At 41.7% G+C, this 22,385-nt stretch overlaps 1 protein-coding gene across 1 annotated transcript in view; it reads right to left on the reverse strand.

Annotated features, from left to right (window-relative positions):
- LOC134342938 (coiled-coil domain-containing protein 178) overlaps nt 1-22,385 on the reverse strand; it is a 361,847-nt gene that overhangs the window by 245,094 nt on the left and 94,368 nt on the right. Inside the window, exons 13-14 of the mRNA XM_063041651.1 lie at nt 20,256-20,318; nt 19,281-19,442 (exon numbers count right to left, since the gene is read on the reverse strand). Of these exons, the coding sequence (XP_062897721.1) occupies nt 19,281-19,442; nt 20,256-20,318 (225 nt within the window). The remainder of the gene's footprint in view (nt 1-19,280; nt 19,443-20,255; nt 20,319-22,385) is intronic.

Consider the following 22,385-nt stretch of genomic DNA (forward strand, 5'->3'; position numbering starts at 1 on the left):
TATCGTGGCCTCTCCTCCATGCTTCAGCAGTTCAGCAGGGATGTTGTCAACTCCTGCTGACTTCCGGCACTTTAGAGATCGTATGGTGGCTTCAACTTCTTCATGCATGATTGGATAGTCATCCTCATTGGAAGATTCCTGCACATTCAGCATGCTTGGATCCCCTTTGCTCTGGTAGTTTACAGTTTTGAACAGTACTCTGTCACCATTCCATTATTTCCTTTCCTTCTGTGAGACTTTGGCCATTTTTGCCTTGGATGGTGTTCACTTTGGCTTGTTTTTCTTTGGTAAGATCTTTCACCAGTTGGAATGCCTTCTTTGTGTTGTTGTTGGAGAGGGTTTGGCTATCCATCTTTGCTTTGCTTCTTTCATTTCCCTCTTAATTTCCTTGTTGATTTTCCTGCATTCTGTTCTTCTCTCTGCTGTGTTTTTATCTTTCTTTAATTTCCTTCTTGTGTCACACATATCCAGTATCTTGTTAGTGACCCATGGTTTAGACTTGCGGCGGCTTTTCCCCAGAATCTTGCTTGCTGTTTCTGTCATCACTGTGTTAAAGTTATTTGTGGTGGTCTCCAAGTCTTCGTCAAAGAGGAGTATTGGTGCAAACTTCCCCCCAACTGCTGCCTGAAATTCTTCAGAGATGGAAGGGTCTTTCAGTTTTTCAAGGTCGAATCTCAGCTGGCTGTTTTTTGGCTTGTTGATTCCCCTCAAGCACGTTCTGATGTTCATCATGACAAGGTCATGGTCACTGCCCATGTCTGCTCCTGGGAATGTTCTGGTCTTTGGTCTGTTCACACCAGATTTGTGCTGCCTTTGCACCAGGACTAGTCAATCTGGTGACGTTGACCACTGGGGGCATGCCAGGTCCATCTTCGGGATGCTTTGTGTTCAACAGCACCACGTTGTTATAACTGGGAAATTCCAGCAGGCATAGTCCCCTCTCATTGGAGGTGTCATTGCATGAGGGGCCGATGAGATCCCCCCACTCATCTTGCCCGTCTCTGCCCACCTTGGCATTCCAGTCACCCTGAATGATCAAAATATCGTTTTTGTCCACTTTGTCGATGACACCTTGTAGTTTCTTATCGAATTCTTCAATGTATTCATCATTGTAGTCTGTTGTTGGGGCGTAGACTTGTGCCACTGTGATGTTGAATGGCTTTACTCGCACGCGGATGGTCATGAGCCTGCTTGACACTGGTTGGCATGCTAGGACTGCATTCTTGATGGATTTGTTGACTAGGAACCCTACGCCATTTTCATGTCTGTTCTCTTCTCCACTATAATAGAGTTCATGTCCTTCCTCAGTATGCACTTCTCCAGCGTTCTTCCATCTGGCTTCACAGAGCCTGAGAAGGTGCCACTTGTTTCTTTCCATCTCATGCGTGAGTTCCTTGAGTTTCCCTGCCTGGTTCAGCGTTCTTACATTCCATGTGGCAATTGTGATGTTCTCTCTGCCACGGATCTTCTGCGTCGAATCACCAGTAGCATATTTATCGCGCCCACCCTGGCGCAAGACGGATAGCGCAGTCATTGGTAACCCGGGCTGCAACCAATCTGGTGTGAAGTTGCTTTCTAGTGTGCTCATCATGCGGCATGTCTTGGGCATCTGAGAAACTTGGCGGAGCCCATCCCTCTCCAGGTTTGACCACAGCCGATTTCCTCCAACTAGGTGGCTCGCCTTGGTCATGAACACGTGGTCATTATAGTTCATCTGAGAACCTTTCTGCCCTAGCCGGTGACTTCATCTTGGAAGTCATTCACCCAGTGGTGCTGTGTAAACACCAACCCCTCACGTGGTTTAGCCCGCCGGCCTGCAGGTAGGTGACCAAAACTTCACACAATACTAAAAATTAGTCCTCACCATTGTCCTATACGACTTCAACATTACATCCCAACTCCGTACTTAATACTTTTATCTACGAGGGCCAATGTGCCAAAAGCTTTCTTTACAACCCTGTCTACCTGTGACTCCACCTTCAATGAATTATGGGCCTGTATTACCAGATCCCTTTGTTCTACTACACTCCTTAGTGCCCTGCCACTCTCCCTGTCAGACCTACTCTGGCTGGTCCTACCAAGGTGCAAAACCTCACAGTCTGTATTGAATTCCATTTGCTATTTTCAGCCCATTTTTTCAGCTGGTCCAGATCCTGCTGCAAGCATTGATAGCCTTCCTCTCTGTCCACTACTAGTCTCGGAGTCATCTGCAAATAGGTGACAAACAACAGTGGACTGAGCACCAACCCCTGCAGCACTCAACCAGTCACAGGTTCTCGTCGAAGAGGCAGCCATCTACTACCACTCTCTGGCCTCTCCTACAAAGCCAATGTCTTATCAATTTTATACCTCACCTTGAATACCAAGTAGGCTGAACATTCTGGACCATCATCCCTTGTGGGACCCTGTCAAATGCCTTGCTGGAGTCCATGTAGCCACCATCCACTGCCTTGTCTTCATTAACTTTCCTGGTAACTTTCTCAAAAAACTCTATAAGATTGGTTGGACATGACCTACCATGCACAAAGCCATGCTGACTATCCCTAATCAGTCCCTGTCTATCCAAATAGTTATATATCTGGTCCCTTAGAATACCTACCATTAACTTTCCCACAAGTACTGCCATGCTTACCGGCCTATTCCGGTGGCAGAAGACCAGGAAAGCACCAGGCCCAGATGGCGTGTCGCCCTCCTGTCTGAAGACCTGCGCTGATCGGCAGGCCCCCATCTACACACGGATCTTCAACAGTTCACTGGAGCTGTGTGAAGTCCCTCATTGCTTCAAGCACTGCATTATCATTCCAGTTCCTAAGAAACCCACTATCAAGGGACTAAATGACTACAGGCCTGTTGCCTTGACATCTGTGGTGATGAAGTCCTTTGAGAGACTAGTGTTGACTCACCTGTAGGACATCACAGGCCCCCTGCTGGACCCCCTGCAGTTTGCTTATCGGGCAAATAGGTCAGTGGATGACGAAGTCAAAATGGGACTGCATTACATACTACAACATCTCGACAACCCAGGAACTTCTGCGAGGGTCCTGTTTGTTGACTTCAGCTCGGCGTTCAACACCATCGTCCCAGAAATCTTCCACTCCAAACTCACCCAGCTCACTGTCTCCCCCGCCATCTGTCAGTGAATCACAAGCTTCCTGACTGACAGGGTGCAGCAAGTGAGCCTGGGGAGCATCATTTCTAGCACCCGGACAATCAGTACCGGTGCCCCCCAGGGATGTGTGCTCTCCCCACTGCTCTTCTCCCTTTACACTAATGACTGCACCTGAGAATGAACTGAAAGCTTGGATACATACATGGAATTATGATGTAGTGGCCATTACCGAGACATGGCTGGCACCAGGGCAGGAATGGATTCTCAATATTCCTGGATTTCAGTGCTTTAAAAGGGATAGAGAGGGGGGGAAAGGGGAGGAGGGGTGGCATTACTGGTCAGGGATACTATTATAGTTACAGAAAGGGAGGGTAATGTAGCAGGATCCTCTTTTGAGTCAGTATGGGTGGAAGTCAGGAACAGGAAGGGAGCAGTTACTCTGTTGAGAGTATTCTATAGGCCCCCTGGTAGCAGCAGAGATAGAGAGGAGCAGATTGGGAGGAAGATTTTGGAAAGGTGCAAAAATAACAGGGTTGTTATCATGGGTGACTTTAACTTCCCTAATACTGATTGGCACCTGATTAGTTCCAAGGGTTAAGATGGGGCAGAGTTTGTTAAGTGTGTCCAGGACGGATCCCTGTCACAGTATGCTGACAGGCCGACTAGGGGGAATGCCATACTAGATCTAGTACTAGGTAATGAACCGGGTCAGGTCACAGATCTCTCAGTGGGTGAGCATCTGGGGGACAGTGACCAGCGCTCCTTGGCTTTTAGCATTATCATGGAAAAGGATAGAATCAGGGAGGACAGGAAAATTTTTAATTGGGGAAGGGCAAATTATGAGGCTATAAGGCTAGAACTTGCGGGTGTGAATTGGGATGATGTTTTTGCAGGGAAATGTACTATGGACATGTGGTTGATGTTTAGAGATCTCTTGCAGGATATTAGGGATAAATTTATCCCGGTGAGGAGGATAAAATATGGTAGGGTGAAGGAACCATGGGTGACAAGTGAGGTGGAAAATCTAGTCAGGTGGAAGAAGGCAGCATACATGAGGTTTAGGAAGCAAGGATCAGATGGGTCTATTGAGGAATATAGGGGAGCAAGAAAGGAGCTTAAGAAGGGGCAGAGAAGAGCAAGAAGGAGGTGTTGGAGTTGTTAAAATACATTAGGACAGATAAATCCCCGGGGCCTGACGGAATATTCCCCAGGCTGCTCCACGAGGCAAGGGAAGAGATTGCTGAGCCTCTGGTGAGGATCTTTATGTCCTTGTTGTCCACGGGAATGGTACCGGAGGATTGGAGGGAGGCAAATGTTGTTCCCTTGTTCAAAAAAGGTAGTAGGGATAGTCCAGGTAATGATAGACCAGTGAGCCTTACATCTGTGGTGGGAAAGCTGTTGGAAAAGATTCTTAGAGATAGGATCTATGGGCATTTAGAGAATCATGGTCTGATCAGGGACAGTCAGCATGGCTTTGTGAAGGGCAGATTGCGTCTAACAAGCCTGATAGAGTTCTTTGAGGTGGTGACCAGGCATATAGATGAGGGTAGTGCAGTGGATGTGATCTATATGGATTTTAGTAAGGCATTTGACAATGCTCCACACGGTAGGCTTATTCAGAAAGTCAGAAGGCATGGGATCCAGGGAAGTTTGGCCAGGTGGATTCAGAATTGGCTTGCCTGCCGAAGGTGGAGGGAGTACATTCAGACTGGAGGATTGTGACTAGTGGTGTCCCACAAGGATCTGTTCTGGGACCTATACTTTTTGTGATTTTTATTAATGACCTGGATCTGGGGTTAGAAGGGTGGGTTGGCAAGTTTGCAGACGACACAAAGGTTGGTGGTGTTGTAGGTAGTGTAGAGGATTGTCAAAGATTGCAGAGAGATATTGATAGGATGCAGAAGTGGGCTGAGAAGTGGCAGATGGAGTTCAATCCGGAGAAGTGTGAGGTGGTACACTTTGGAAGGACAAACTCCAAGGCAGAGTACAAAGTAAGTGGCAGGATACCTGGTAGTGTGTTGGAGCAGAGGGATCTCGGGGTACATGTCCACAGATCCCTGACAGTTGCCTCACAGGTAGATAGGGTAGTTAAGAAAGTTTATGGGGTGTTTGCTTTCATAAGTCGAGGGATAGAGTTTAAGAGTCGTGATGTAATGATGCAGCTCTATAAAACTCTGGTTAGGCCACACTTGGAGTACTGTATCCAGTTCTGGTCACCTCACTATAGGAAGGATGTGGAAGCATTGGAAAGGGTACAGAGGAGATTTACCAGGATGTTGCCTGGTTTAGAGAGTATGCATTATGATCAGAGATTAAGGGAGCTAGGGCTTTACTCTTTGGAGAGGAGGAGGATGAGAGGAGACATGATAGAGGTGTACAAGATAATAAGAGGAATAGATAGAGTGGATAGCCAGCGCCTCTTCCCCAGGGCACCACTGCTCAATACAAGAGGACATGGCTTTAAGGTAAGGGGTGGGAAGTTCAAGGGGGGATATTAGAGGAAGGTTTTTTACTCAGAGTGGTTGGTGCGTGGAATGCACTGCCTGAGTCAGTGGTGGAGGTAGATACACTAGTGAAGTTTAAGAGATTACTAGACAGGTATATGGAGGAATTTAGGTGGGGGCTTATATGGGAGGCAGAGTTTGAGGGTCGGCACAACATTGTGGGCCGAAGGGCCTGTAATGTGCTGTACTATTCTATGTTCTATGTTCAAGGATCCATCTGTTAAACTCCTGAAGTTTGCAGACGACACAACTGTCATTGGCCTTATCCGAAACGGTGATGAGTTTGCATACAGACGGGTGGTGGAACGGCTGGCCCTCTGGTGTGGTCAGAACAATCTGGAGCTAAATACGTTCAAGACTGTGGAGATGACAGTGGACTTCAGGAGGAGCCCCCCAGTACTCCCCCCACTCACTACACTCAACAGTATTGTGTCTGCTGTGGAGACCTTCAGGTTTCTGGGTGTCACAATCTCCCAGGGCCTGAAGTGGACACCCAACGCAGACACTCTTATCAAAAAGGTTCAGCAGAGGTTGTATTTCCTACGTCAACTCAGGAAGTACAACCTACCTCAGTAGCTGCTGATTCAATTCTATTCAGGAATAATCCAGTTTGTTCTCTGTTCGTCCATCACTGTCTGGTTTGGATCAGCTACCAAACAAGACAAGAATAGACTCCAAAGAACCGTCAGGGCTGCGGAAAGGATTACTGGTGTGAAGCTGCCCTCGATCCAGGACTTATATGCATCTGGAGTCAGAAAGCGAGCAAGCAGCATTCTTGTAGACCCATTACACCCTGGACATCACCTGTTCCAACTCCTTCCTTCTGGTAGGCGCTTAAGATCACTGTATGCCAGGACAAATAGGTACAAGAACTGTTTCTTTCCGTATGCCATCAGTCTTATGAACACTTGAATCTTAGTCTATTATAAACCAAGTCCACCTGTTCATGATTATTTGCACTATTGTTTTGTTTGCTTTTTGATTCTGTACAGCGAGAGCTCAGGGAAACTGGCATTAAATTCCCTGTATGTGTCCATATACTTGGCGATAATAAAGGATTCTGATTCTGATTCTATAATTTCCTGGTTTATTCTCAAATCCTTTCTTAAACAGCGGAACAACATTAGCTGTCCTCCAATCCTCCAGTAATTTATCTGTTACTAAGGATGATTTGCATATTCCTGCTCGGGCCCCTGCAATTTCTACACTTGCCTCCCACAAGGTTCAAGGGAAAATCTTGTCAGGTACTGCAGATATATCCACACTAACTTTCCTCAAGACAGCAAACAACTTCTCTCTAATCTGTATTGGGCCCATTAACTTGCTGCTGTTTTGCCTCACTTCTATAGATTCTGTGCTGTCTCCCGATTAAATACAGATGTAAAAAATCCATTCATATCCCCCTCACCTCTTTTGGCTCCACATATGGATTACCATGTTGATCTTCTAGAGGACTAATTTTGCCCCTTGTAATCCTTTTGCTCTTAGTGTATCAGTAGAAACCCTTAGAATTCTCTTAGACCTTGTCTGCTAGAGCAACCTCATGCCAACTTTTAGTCCTCCTGATTTTTTCTTAAGTGTTTGCTTGCTGCAAGAAATCTAAATAAGTAGGAATCAAAACCACTCAACTATCAAGAATAATAGTTTTACTGTACTATTAATCCTCGCTGAGATAGGGAGTTGTCTATCCCAGCATGTGAAGACAGACTCCGGCGGATTGAGCGGACGAGACCAATGGAAGGTCCAACGGTCAAGAAGGTGGTCTCTGCAAGCGTCGTGGAACGTGTAGAGCAGGACAAGACACAGAAGACGTCCTGGTCATCCACTGCGCCTAGTCCCATCTCCAGCTGTCTAGACTCTGCCTTGCCACTGGATCCAGATGGGAACTGGGAAGAGAGAGTGAGGCTGACACTGCCCAACTCTCCCTCACTTAAATCCAAGTCACGCACTCGTCTCGACACCATCAATAATGGTGTCGAGGTCCTCATCAACGTACGATGGACAAACAACAACAATACTATTAATCCAATACTTCTGAATGCAGATTTAATTTATAACATTTTACTCATGAACTCCACGATGGATGCATCCCCACTGAAAAACTAAACTGTACCATCCTGTTCTCTACCAAAAAATAAACGCTTCTATATTTCTTATTCTATGTGTCAATGATGAGAACTTACATCTCTTAAGAATGACTCTAGAGTTCCTCCTCAAAAGAGCTCTATGCTGTCATGCATTCCCTTTCTGCTCCCATGAAGTTTAATATATACTCATCTTAATTATCCTTGAAATATAGGCATTTTTCTTTTGAACTTCAGGATATTCAGGTGTCTTCCATGGTAGGCCTTTGGTAAGTAAATGCAGCTGGTCTCACCAAAGATACTTTCACTAATCACATGTGCGCATCTCCTCAAGATCAACATGAGGGAGACATTTCAACTTTATGATGTCAGATGTGCTTGCAAAGGTAAAAGCTCAAGTTAGGTCAGGACCTAACCAGCCCTGAATGAGGGAGGAGGGGGAGGGGGAGGAGGAGGAGGGGGAAGAAGAGGAAGAGGAAGAGGAAGAAGAAGAGGAAGAAGAAGAAGAAGACGACCTCCTCCTCCCCCTCCTCCTCCCCCTCCTCCTTCTTCTTCGGCATTTCCCCTATGTTTGAGTATTTTTCCTAGTCTGATTAATCTCTATTCAATTAACAATATCCCTCATCCCAAAAGTTAATCTATAAACCTTTGTTATACACTGATTAAATTAAGTATATCTTTCTTAGTTAAGAAAACAACACATGTGCATCATATTCTAGGAAATACCATATGCATTAACACTTCTTCCTGGGATGGCAGGTCTTTCATATGAAGAAAGACTGGATGAACTGGGCTTGTACTCGTTGGAATTTAGAAGATTGAGGGGGGATCTGATTGAAACGTATAAGATCCTAAAGGGATTGGACAGGCTAGATGCGGGAAGATTGTTCCCGATGTTGGGGAGGTCTAGAACGAGGGGTCACAGTTTGAGGATAGAGGGGAAGCCTTTTAGGACCGAGGTTAGGAAAAACTTCTTCACACAGAGAGTGGTGAATCTGTGGAATTCTCTGCCACAGCAAACTGTTGAGGCCAGTTCATTAGCTATGTTTAAAAGGAAGTTAGATATGGCCCTTGTGGCTACAGGGGTCACGGGGTATGGAGGGAAGGCTGGGTTCTGAGTTGGATGATCAGCCATGATCATAATAAATGGCGGTGCAGGCTCGAAGGGCCGAATGGCCTACTCCTGCACCTATTTTCTATGTTTCTATGTTTCTATCTTGGACTTTGGTGGTCTGGAGAGAAAGATTTTCCAGACTGTTATGTGTTATTTCTATAACTACACGAACACAATTTTAATTTACCAATCATAAATGTTATACTGTATATGATTTAAGAGGTTTTCCAGTGAACCATGCAAGTTGAAAGGGAGTGCTAAACAGGGGACCAAGTGAGTTTAAAGGGGGTGTGGGAGAGGGGTCTATGTGTGTTTAAAGAAAGTGTAAGGAACAGAGCTCTGGCAAACCAGATGCTGAGCTGATGGGATTTCTAAACAAACAGGATAAGCGAGTAATATTACACCTTGCATTCAAATCTTCTTGCAGTGAACAACAACCTCTTTGTTCCCCTAATTAGTTGCTGCATTGAGGTGTTAATTTTCAGAGGTTCAGGTGGAGGCAGACCTATGTCTCTCTGGACAATACATCTCCACTTATCACCATTTAAGAATTACAAATGACAAAAGAATATCTATTCAAGTCAGCACTTTGAGGGGAAGTTGCACGGTGGAAATTGTATTGGTTATAAAAATTCACACAGCTTAGTCTATGGAACTTTTCTTCTGCTGTTCAACAGCACATTAAGTCCAGAATTCTGGTTTCATAATATCACCTTCAGTTACGCCTGGCGTTAGTCCTTGCATGCTCTTCTACATCTGTCACCAAATCAAAATGGACAACAGTACCTCCAATTGAAAGCTTGTCAGTCATTAATTTCCTAACAAAATTAGTGACTGAAAGACTCCAAATCACTGGTACATTCTGTTGTACCACTAATTCAATGTTGATGTCTCACTGATCTTCAAAGTCTTGCTGTGCAGATTTCAAATGTACCTGCATGTTTTTGCACTTGCCTCTGAGTCAGAAGGTTGTCAGCTCAAGTCCTTATCAAGCAGCTTCAATACATAATCTGATGTTGAATGGTATTGAGGGAATTCTGCTGTTCAGGTCAGACATTAAAGCAAGTGCCCAAATGGTGATAATGTAACTTTTCTATTAAAATGTTAACCGAGGCTTCCATCTGTTCTCGACGGGCCAGATGGCCTAATTCTGCTCCTATGTCTTCTGGTCTAAAATATTTCAGAGTACTTTCAAGGAAAAACAGGATAAAATATTCTTGTGTATGAACTATAGATTTTGTGCAGGGTAGCCAATTTTGTGTTTAAATTCAAGGTGTTCCTGCAATCTGGTTGATGGGTAACCTTAAGTAATCCATGATCTTGTCATTTATTTTATTACTACTTATAAAGTGAAAATCTAATTTCCTATGTTCAGTATAGTATCAGACTATATTTCAAAAGAACTTATTTAATACTAAAAACAGAAAAAGATGTAAACACTCAATCTGATGAAAGGTTTAAGACTGAAAGTGTTGATTGATTCTGTTTTCACAAATGTTGCTTAACCTTCTGAATATTTTCAGTATTTTCTGTTTACATTTCAGATTTACAGCAAATACAATTTATTTTATGTTTTGTTGAGAATAAATCCAGATGACTAGAGGTCTTGAAAGGAGTAATTAAATTCCTTTGCTTTTAATCAACATTGGCAGATTTCATAAAAAGAAAAAAAGTCAATCTGTTAATGATGTAAAGCTTATATAAATGCATGCATAATTCACATGGCATTACATAATGATTATTACATTGCAATATATATTAAAGTCTGTATATAATTTAAGCTGGTCACTAATAATGATTTCAGAAAAGCTAATTGTCCTTTGATGCTAAATATGGCCAAAAACAAATTGAGCACATCTGAGGTGTAATAACTAACAGTGCTGGAAATCTGAAATAGAAACAAAATTGTCAGAGACACCCAGGAAGCAGGAAGCATCGATGGAAAGTGACATTGGATTAACAATTCAGGTTGACATTCTATCATTGCAAACTAAATTCACAACAGATGCCCACAGGTAGTAAAATAGTACATCATCCTGCAAGTGGAATTTTACCAAATAATTCTTCCAAAATTTACACTCTTCATTTGTTGCTCAATTGATTTGATATTTAGTCCTGACAAAGCATCCGATAGTAGTAAGTCTGGAAAAAAAGTGTCACTCTTCCTTCCTCTAAATTGCTTTATTTTCTTTCCGTTAAAATATTTCTCCATTTTTCTCCATTTAGTCTTTATATCTTTGCCACCCATCTGTATTTCTAATCCCCTCTTTTCTTTATTGCAGCATTTTATCATCCGATTAATGCCCTCTCACACTCAATTGTTCCTTATTGTTTACGGAACTGCGGAACAGTGGAAGCATCAGGAACAGCTTCTTCCCCTCAGCAATCCAATTCCCAAATGGACATTGAACCCAGAAATGCCACCTCATTTTTATATTATTTCTGCTTTGCACTTTAATTTAAATATTTAATATACATACATATACTTACTGTAACTGACCTACTTTTTTTTTCTATATTATCATGTATTGCATTGTACTGCTGCCACTAAATAGACAAATTTCATGACATATGCTGATGATATTAAACTTGATTCTGATTCTGAATTGTTATAGCACAGAACGAGGCAATTCTGCAGAAATGAGTCAGAAAATAAGAGAGCCAACAATCTGGTCTGCATATTCACAATGCTTGATAGTACAACAGGATCAGCTCAACTAGTAGGACGTATTCAAACAGCGTCCACCTTGATAGTTACATACACTTGCTCTATTTCCAAACATTTTTCTCCTCCAATGGTTAACGATCAGGCTGCATAATTTTATTCAACACAGACTGACTAAAAGACAACAAGTTCTTCATTCGTTGATCAAAGCATTAGCTTTGAACACCTAAAAGAGTGTTGCACTTGTAAGTAAAATATAATCAGTGACATTTTCTTCAGAAAACATTCAAAAGCAGATCGATGAGGAGAAAGATTCTGCATCTGTAAAAGTAACTATGTCACAGTCCGGTCTGTTGATTACTCATTTCTCCTTAATTTCCTTTTCTCCATGTTCCACTAGGCTCCTTGATTAGGGCACCTGATCCTCATTTGAACCGGCAGCATAGAACTCTGGCTTACATCTACTCGCTGCTGGTTCTTCAATGTAGCCAGTGTGGCTATGCTCGTCCCGCGGCAGCCGAGAATCATGGACTCTAAGTTGCTTTGGTGCCTGTGGCTGCTTAGTGAGTTCAGTCATTTTCACGTCCAGCCGAGTTGCCAGCTGTTTTGCTGCTACTCCGAGTTAAGATGCAAATTCTGTCATTTTCATGTTCGGCTGAGATTTGCTGGCCGATTGTCACCACTCCTAACTGCCAAGAATAAGGGACCGTCTTCATGAGCTTCTCTGTGTCTAGAAATGAATGGACTGTCATTGTTTGGTTTCTGTCGTCTCGCTTCCAGCTGAGTAGACCCGGCCGTTTGCCGTTACTCTGGGTTGGGAATTCTGTCTCTTCGCTTCCAGCTAAGTGATTGCCAGCCATTTGCCGCTTCATGAGCTATCCCGTGTCAAGATTCGTATTGTCAGTCGTTGGTTGGTTTAGTCGTCTCATTCTCAGCTGAGTAGGTCCGGCCATTTGCCGCTACTCCAAGTTGGAAATTCTGTCTCTTCATGTCTAGCTCAAGATTGCTGGCCATTTGCCGCTCCTCCAAGCCAAGATATGAATCATCTGTCTTGGTTTGGTGTTGTCAGCTCCGTGTTCCAGTTCCAGGCTCCGTGTTCCAGTTCCAGGCTCTGTGTTCCAAGTCCAGGCTCCGAAACCAAGTTCAGTCCAGTTCCAGGCTCCGAGTCTAAGTCAAATCCAGTTCCAAGTTCCGAGTCCAAGTCATGTCCAAGTCTGTCTCCGTGTCAAGTGTCCGTGCCTGTGTCCTGCACTTGGGTTCACCTCCAGTGGCTCTTTAAACAGCCAGCAATCCTCAGCTAGACACGAAGAGACAGAATTCCTAACTCGGAGTAGTCGCAAACGACTGGACCTACTCAGCTGGGAAAGAGTCGACTAAACCAACCAACAACTGACAATACGAATCTTGACATGGAGTAGCTCATGAAGCAGCAAATGGCTGGCAATCACTTAGCTGGAAACGAAGAGACAGAATTCCCAACTCAGAGTAGTGGCAAACAGCCGGACCTACTTAGCAGGAAACGAGACTACAGAAACCAAATAATGACAGTCCATTTGTATCTAGACACGGAGAGGCTCATGAAGACGGTCCCTTATTCTTGGCGGCTCGGAAGACTGTCCCTTATTCTTGGTGGCTTAGAAGACGATCCCTTATTCTTGGCGGCTCGGAGTGGTGAAAATCAGCCAGCAAATTTCAGCCAAACACGAAAATGACAGAATTTGCATCTTAACTCGGAGTAGCGGCAAAACGGCTGGCAGCTCAGCTGGACACGAAAATGACTGAACTCACTAAGCAGCCACAGGCACCGAAGCAACTTAGAGTCCGCGATTCTCGGTGGCTCCGGGATGAGCATAGCCGCTCTGGCTACGGTGACAAACCAGCCGCGAGTAGATGTAAACCAGAGTTTTATGCTGCCTGTTCGAATGAGGATCAAGTGCCCTAATCAAGGAGCCCAGTGGAACACAAAGAAAAGGAAATTAAAGGTAAATGAGTAATCAACTGACCGGACCATGACAAAACTAATCATATGCTAGCTTTATTAAGCAACTTTATAGTTACACTTTGGTTGAGCTAGTTTTATTTATGCAATAATTTTGCACTCAATTTTTGGTGCTTTCCATCACTACCAATAAATATTTCTACAACATAAAAATATTATTTCTTTTATTTTTTTAGGATGTGTATGTAGCTGTGCAGGTCAACTTGTCAAGTATTGTTGGAGCTGAACATTAACAAGCAAAAAGAGAGTATTCAAACAAACTCTTGACTTGTGCCTTATACACTGCAGAAGTGTTTTATGGTTGCCAGGAGTGTCACGTGTCACAGACCACCCAGCCTATAACCAATCCTTCAGCTGGCATGGTATCTGGTCTGTAGCTTCAATTTCTATCAAGTCATTTCTTGATATCACATGAAATTAATCCAATTGACTGACGCTTGCCTTCTTTGATGATGGAAACCTAAGGACAAGATCATGCTGGACCATCAACTTGGAACTTCTCGCTGAACATAGTTGCAATCGCACAAGAGGCTCTGCCAACATTTTGCACAGGACGTTTGTGAAGCCTCCACTTCCTGTGAACTGTTTAATTGTTCAAAATGAAACATGGCAGGAACACAAAGCTTTGACTTGATCCTTAAAAATCACACAGAACCGATGCTCAACTCCATTTTGTTTGTCCCAATGCATGAAATTATGGCTATATTTGAAGCTGAGACCACTTCTTCCAAGTTCAGGCTCAAGAAATTGAGCATCGGATCAATTAGTTCTATGCCCATTATTGAGTTGGAAGTGAAAACCCATCAGGGGTCAGAGTTCCAAAGGAAATGACCAGAGTTCTTGATTGTGAAGTGTGGCGAATGGAAAACCTTGGCATTATTCATTAGAGATAAACTGAATTGCTGAGGCACTCTTAATTAGGGGCCACAAGGGGAAGAAATGGAATTATTCACTGGGGATCTACAGGAGGTAAGGTTTGAGAGTCTTAATAGGAACTTGTGAGGATAAGGACCAATATCATTTGTTATTGTTCAGCAGGGAAGGCTTAGATACAAAAATCAATGCAGTGCAGAGGTGAGAGTAAGGAGGTAGTTAAGCACTTATCATGTGGACTTCTGAGACCAATTACATGTTGGACTGGAATGGCTAATTGTCCCAGAAATACTAAATAAATGGAATCCCCTTGGCAACATGGCTCAAGTTTCTTTGCAATTCTCCAAAAGAAGAACTGCAGCAAATGGTACTATTACATGCTGCCAGATGGGGCAAATGTGGTGGAATCACAGAATGACTTCTGACAAAAATTTGCTCAGAGTGACTCAAATTGTCCTGCTAATTGTTACTTGTATTTTGTTCCAGAATGAAAGCAGAGTTTTCATCTGCAACAGACTGATAAAAATGGTGGCCAAGATGATTTATTTCTTCACGATTTATACTAGGTTTCTATGTGATCCTGTGTATGGACTTGAGGACTTCAGTACCATGTTAAATGCTCCGTCTTCACTTTAAGTTAGTAGCCTGAGATTTCCAGGAATCAGTGGGCATGTTGCATTTTATCAATGAGTGTCTGAGCACATTCTTCAATTGCATCCCCTCTTAACCTAACAGGGCTCAGAATACAAAGCTTGTTTTGGGAGTTTGGCGTTGGGCTTGCAGACATGAACTGGCCTATGGAACTAACTAAGAGTAACGAGGATCTTAATGCTGGAGATGTTGGTCTGAGAAAGGAAATTAACACTGGTTCTCCTATCTTTACAGTGAAATTGAAGTACTCTGCAGAGACAGCAATGGCAATGGCTTTCCCTTTCCTCAAGGTGCCTATTTTAGTCAGTTCAGGATTCTATAAGTGTAGAAAGCAGGGATCTTTGCCAGATTTGAGATATTTTATTTATTTATTTAGAGATGCAGTGCAGAACGGGTCCTTCTGGCCCAACAAGCCACACCAAACAGCACCCACCATTTAACCCTAGCCTAATCACAGGATTGCAATGACCAATTAACCTACTAACCAGTATATCTTTAGATTGTGGGAGGGAACTGGAACACCTGGAAGAAACCCACATGGTCACATGAAGAACATACAAACTCCTCACGGAGAACATCGGAATTGAACTCCAAACTCTGACACCCCAAACTGTACTAGCATTGCGCTAACCGCACACAACCATGGCACCCCGATGATGTTGATCATTAACTACAATTTTTCTCAATCAATCAAAAATTGTGCTGGAATACTAAAGGCAAAATAGGGCTATGGTGTGATTAAACCTACAGTATTATTGAGGAAGGTTTATTTACAAAACATTTTAATTGGTTCCCTTTCCACAAATGCTGACTGATGGACTGAATCCTTTCAGCATTCTCTTTGGTAATGATATTATGATAATTCCCTAACAACATATACGGGACAGATAAAGTGCAACAGAGGTTGGGCAAATTGATTTCTGGGATGGCGTGGGATGAGAGCTGACATATAGAAACTTACAAAAAAATTACAAGGTCCTTTTGGGTAAATGCAGGGATGATGATAAGAGGCATAGATCGAGTGAACAGCTAACAATTTATTCCCAGGGTGGAAATGGCTAAGCTGAGGGGCATAATTTTAATGTGATTAGAGGAAAGTGTAGCAGGATGTAAAAGGTAAGATTTTTACAGAGATAGTGTGAATGCATGGAATTCACTGCCAGGGGTGGTGGTAGAGGCAAATACATTAGGGACATTTAAGAAACTCTTAGATAGGTACATGGATGAAAGAAAAATGGAAAGAAGTGTTAGATAGATCCTAGAGTAGATTAAACGGTTGGCAGAATATCATAGCCAAAGGATCTGTACATTGCTGTAATGTTTTTTCTTTACCTGGGTTGGAATGTTCAGAATGCAGGGTCATAGTATTAGTAAGAAATCCACCATTTAGGACAGAATTAAGAGACTAAGTAGCGAATCTCAGTTGTCTTCTACTCAAGACAGCAGTAGAGTTCATTTCACTAAGTAAGTAAAAAATAAAAAGTGTTGTTTTTTGGATAGTAAGTGAATCATGGAAAAGGAATTAATAAAGTGTTTCTGAGGTAAAAGCTCAGCCACGATCTTATTAGATGAAGCAACAAGGGTAAAGGGCCAAATGGCCCATTCCAACTTCTATATTTTAATGTGGAAGCTGAGGTGAGATTGAACTCGACACGAGGTCAACATTTGACCCAGTGTGATATCAAGTAGTCAAGGTAAGATTGAAGTCAAGGGCCACAAACATTAGATTTACACCCTGCACAAGGTATGGTTCATAATCAATCAGCTCTGTTATATCACTTCACTCAGAACAGCATTCGGCCCATCAGTGAGTTGTTCGTTGGCAGAGAAACTGAAGGAGCTGGACTTGGTCTGGATCATGCTGCTGTCTGTGTAAGGGAGACGATGCAGGAGTCGGTGCGCAAAGGCGGAGTGCAGTCTAACAACAAGTGATCATCTTAGTTGCTTTTCTTGTGATCACAAGACCCTGTTGGACATTGTTAATGTGGAATGCTGTAAGTTTGATTCACTGATTTACTGGCAGATGGTGGGGAACCTCGGTTGAAGCGAAGTTTAGACCTCAAGCCGCGGTGTTGTCTGTTTACAGCTGCCCAGGAAAGAAGTGTTGGAGTCAGTGCACTCCTCCAGAATGCCAGGAGCGGTGTGGCGTGATGCCTAAGCTGCAGTTGGTGCTGCCACCTCATTGTTCACTTGACAGAAGACAAGATGTATTGTGTTCGACTGCACACTGCTGCGACATTCAGAGATTCCTGGACTATATATTTTTTGTGTAACTATATTTTACTGATATCTTATATGTGTTTGGTATCTTGTATGTGTTTGCTGATTTATATGTGCTATATATGCCTTGTACAGTGTATGGCTGTCGGTACTGAGTTTTGCACCTTGGCCCCAGAGTAATACTGTTTCATTTGGCTGTATTCACGAATGGTTGAATGACAATTAAACGATCTTAAATCACCCCAATCTACTTCAACAATGACCTTTCTTCCATCTCATGGTCAAAAGTGGGGATGTTCTTTGATGATTGCACAGTATGTAATGCAATTTGCAGCACTTTACGAAAAGGAGTCGCATGCTGCAAGAAATTACGATGAAGGGTCTTGGCTGAGAGGAATAAGTTATGTTTATTCCTCTCTACTGATGTCGCCTGAACTGCTGAGTTTCTCAAGCATTTTGTGTGTGTTGCATGCTGCAAGACACCATAAAACTCATACACAAGAAAATGTAATCAATATTCATGCCAGACAAATGCCAGGCAATGACCATCTCCAACAAGAAAGATTCCACTAATCTATCCATTGAGCACCAATCAATCTATTGGGAACAACTTCCAGAAATGGTGCCTAATGAAGAATACATCCACCGTTAAGGACCTTCACCATCCGGGGCATTCCCACTTCTCATTAATACCAACAGGGAGGAGGTTCAGGAGCCTGGTGGACAATATTCAATGTTTTATGAACAGCTTCTTCTCCGCCGCCATCAGAATTCTGAACAGTCTATGAACCCATGAACAATAGTTCACTATTCCCATTTTGCACTTATTTTTAATTGGAACTTGTAGTAATTTTTTATATTTTGCACTGTACTATTGCCACAAAACAACAAATTTCACAATGTATGTCAGTGATAATAAAACTGACTCTGATTCTGTCTTTGATATTAAAGGCATTACCAAAGCCAAGAAACACCATTGCAAAGGAAGTTCAAATGCCAGTCAGGACTTGCTGCACCATTGTTGAGTCTACAAGTGTTGAGTGGAGCTGGCCGTTACCTTCATGCTGGAAAGAATTAGCTCCAGATTTTACATAAAGTCATATGCAATGTTGGAGCTAAACTCCTGCATACATGTCATTCATTAGTGAAGAGAACAAAGCATATATTTTCTTCCATTAACTTCTTGAATCTTTGCATAATGTTTCTACATGAATATCCAGTACGAATAATTTCTTTTCAGTGTTTGATTCTGATGCAAATTTCTATTATGCAAAATAGTTCAAAAGGTAAGACCTACATATTTCAGAATTTGCTGCATAATACTGTTAATTTTGTTTAGCTAAATTGAATAGTAGAAATAATTAATACATCTGTGGTTAACGAGCAATAAATATTGCTCAGGTAGTAATCTGCACCTTTCAACTGAGCACTAAGATGACATCCTGTTTACAATATTTGTGGATTTTATTTTTAATACTACAATTACTCTCAGCTGCAAATGGACAATATGTCACTTCTAAAATTGCAAAATGTACGAGACTGCATAATGATATATGATTTTTACCACACCTTTAAAGATTCAAAGTGACTAATGATATAAACAGTGCCACAATTTTTGTTGATCTTGCCACACTGCAGGGCTATTGACATCGTTCACTGACAAACAACTGTTTTAAAATCAGGCATGTGTTATGAATATTGGGATCTTTAGTTCAGTATATTATTACTGCAGTATTACCTATAAACATTCTGTCACGATATTTTCAGTCTCAAAAACTAAATAGCAAATTGAATTCTGCTTGACAGATCACCCCTAGGTAATTTACTGCTGCATCCAGGATGATCACTTTAAAGTGTTTTTGATGCTTGAAACTTGGATTACATTTCAGCAATATACTTTACTTTGACAAAATAAGTTATGTGAAATTACTTGTGAACTCCACCAATTAATCGTAAATTGTTTTTTATAAAATTTAAATGTTTCTTTACAATACATTCAAAAGAATGTTTGGCAGCTCAAAGTGTCAAATGATCATAACTACAATTTTCTAAGAGACTTACTTCATAGTGATTCTTATATATAGCTTCCAGTTCCTTAAATTCTGTTTCAGTTTTTACAACAGCCTCCTCAACTTGTGCAACCTTATTTAAGGCTTTTTTCTTCTTCATTTTAGTGTTTTCCTTAAACTGAGTTAGTTCTGCAGCATCCCGTTTAACTTTGGCCTGTATTTAGAAAACAAGATCATGTAATTGTTATATTTAGAGCTGAATAAGTATCTTTTTTAAAGAAGATCCCTGGTTATTAATAGGGTATCAGAACTGACCTCAACAGTACATCAGGAAAAAAACTACTAACATAATTTAATAGTTCCAGCAACTATTTAATGATATTGGAATTATGATAAAAATGCGTAACTCTGGGAAGCAGACTTAAGCTGATTTTAACTTAACTACAGTCCAGACTAAAACTCTTTAAAAGAAAAATCAGACAGTTATTTTTTTTTAATATCTGTAGGGATAGGGAACATATAAACTACAGATTTTTGTTAATCTTATACAGAAAATGATGCAGCACCTGCAAACAAAGAATATATTCCAACACTGCATCACACTCATTATGAAGCAAATTGAGACTGGTAACTGGAATGAAGTAAAGTAACTCATTTATGGACTATCTGATCATTCAACGATTTTGTATTCATTGCACCTCAATGCAGGTTTTTATTTTTGCAGCCATGCAAGATATCTGATTTTGGTGCGGTCAACCATAATATCACTCTGTCTACCCAAAACTGAAATAGTGCAAATAGAACAAAATTCTGAACCCTAAATCCATGCACCTGCCTCTTATAAGTGATAGGAGTACACCACCACAAAATACACAACCACATGCTTCAGGAGACACTTCTGCCCCATTTGTAGAAGAGTCTATAATTCCCAGATTAGCTTCATTATGCATAATAACAGCAGGAAATTAAGTCATCTTCGAACTCAAGCAACTACTTAAAAAGAAAACTAGATACCTCAGCTGCTTACCTGAAGTTTTGTTCGCCGCATCATTTCATCTCTGATCTTTTTCTTCACCTTTATTATCTGATTCTACATGATAAACAAAGCAGAATAAAATTGGGATCGTAAACTCACTCTAATTGAAAAGAATTCCAGTAGCTGCATACTAATATTTTTGCAGTTACTGCACACTATTTTTTGGAGCTGAATACCAAAACATAATGCATTAATACTGTGTGCATTTGCCTAGTTGTGTTGTGGATTATCACTTTAATGAAGAAGCCTGTCTGATACACAAAGTTCAGCTGATGATAATTCATAAAAAATAAGAATAGCTCAATGGTTCCAAAATTATGTGGCTGACTCATTTAAAGTTAACGAGCACTAGTTAAAGCAAAAGTCAGCATTCTGATGAAGGGTATCAATTGGAAACATCAAAAATTCTTCTCCCCTCCTTGGATGCTGCATGCCCTGCTGTGTTCCTCCAACAGATTGTCTGTTACACAAGTAAAAGCAAGTCTGCACCTGTCACAAGAGGTTTTGTATTGTAGCCTACAAAAAAGTCATTACAAGTTTAAGTTCATTGTCATTCAACTGTATGCATATGTACACGACAAAGATGTATACAGCTAAATGAAACAACATCCCCCTAGGATCAAGCTGCCTCAATCAAGGAATCACAGTACATCTATCACATACAGCACATACATATTAACTATACATATACAAGTTGACATAAAGTGCATTACTGTACAACATATAGTTAAATATACCATTGGCACTGTCATAATAATGTGTACTGGGAGATAGCAGGGTGTTCAAAAGTCTCACAGCCAGGAGGAAGAAACTGTTACCCACTCTAACAGTTCTTATTCTTATATATGGTACCTTCATCTTGACAGTAGGAGGTCAAAGAAATTATGGGACAGATGGGAGGGGTACTTGACAATGTAGAGGGCTCTACGAATGCAGTACTTATTGGTATATCCTGGATGGGTGGGTGTTGCGGAAGGAGACCCCGATGATTCTCTCAGCAGTGTTCACAGTCTGTTGCAGGGTCTTGTAGTCAGATGCCTTGTAATTCACATACCAGATGGCAATATAACTGGTCAGGACCCTCTCAAAGGTGTTCCAGTAGAATGAGAGTAGAATAGGAGTAGGAAGTCTTGCTCACCTCAGTGTCCTCAGGAAGTGGAGGCACTGCTGTGCTTTCTTGACTAAAAAGGTGTTGAGGTCTTAGTGGAAGAAGTGGAAAGCAGGTGAAAATGTTTTATGTTTACAGAAGAAATGTCTTAGTGCAGTGGAATCAGAAAGTAATGGAAACCAATATGAAAAGCTAAGGATATGGAGACTAAACATTACAAGTTCAATGAAGTCACATGTAAGGCCCCGTCCTGACTTCTCCTATCATTTTGGATCTCCCTCTCCCCCTCCCACTTTCAAATCTCTTACTAGCTCTTCCTTCAGTTAGTCCTGACGAAGGGCCTCAGCCTGAAATGTCGACTGTACCTCTTCCTAGAGATGCTGCCTGGCCTGCTGCATTCACCGGCAACTTTGATGCGTGTTCCTTGAATTTCCAGCATCTGCAGAATTCCTCGTGTGTACGTTTTATATTTTCTTTTTTTGGAACACTCTGCCATGGTGTGCTCTCTTTCTCTCTCTCTCTCTCTCTCTCTCGTGGTCACTCTTGCTTTCTCTCTCTCGCTCTCTCTCTTTCTCTCTCGCTCACTCACTCTCAAAAAAATTGATTTCCGTGATATTGTATATAATTTGCAGGCATCAGGGAGCCACTATTAATATGCGGGAGACTCCCGGAACTTCCGGAAGAGGTGGGATGTCTGCCTTCAGACAAATAGCAAATTCCAAGCCAGACATACAAACAACAGCTTATACACATTTCACCACTTAATCAATACAACCAAATAACCAAAATATTTATTTAGAGTACAGTGCAAAAGCCTTAAGCAACCTAGATTTTTATATACATTTTGTTTTTGATATTTATTTTTTGTCTTCTGCATTTGTGTGTCAGTAGAAAAGAGCAAATTTTAGATTTCCAAACAATCATTTTCCAAAAAAATTAAGTGCTTGAGAGAATTTTTGTGTTTCATTAAGGACAGTAAGATATTAAGTAATAGAATAGAAACCTGATCGCTC

Source organism: Mobula hypostoma, chromosome 1 (assembly GCF_963921235.1).
Source record: "Mobula hypostoma chromosome 1, sMobHyp1.1, whole genome shotgun sequence".
NCBI lineage: Eukaryota > Metazoa > Chordata > Chondrichthyes > Myliobatiformes > Myliobatidae > Mobula > Mobula hypostoma.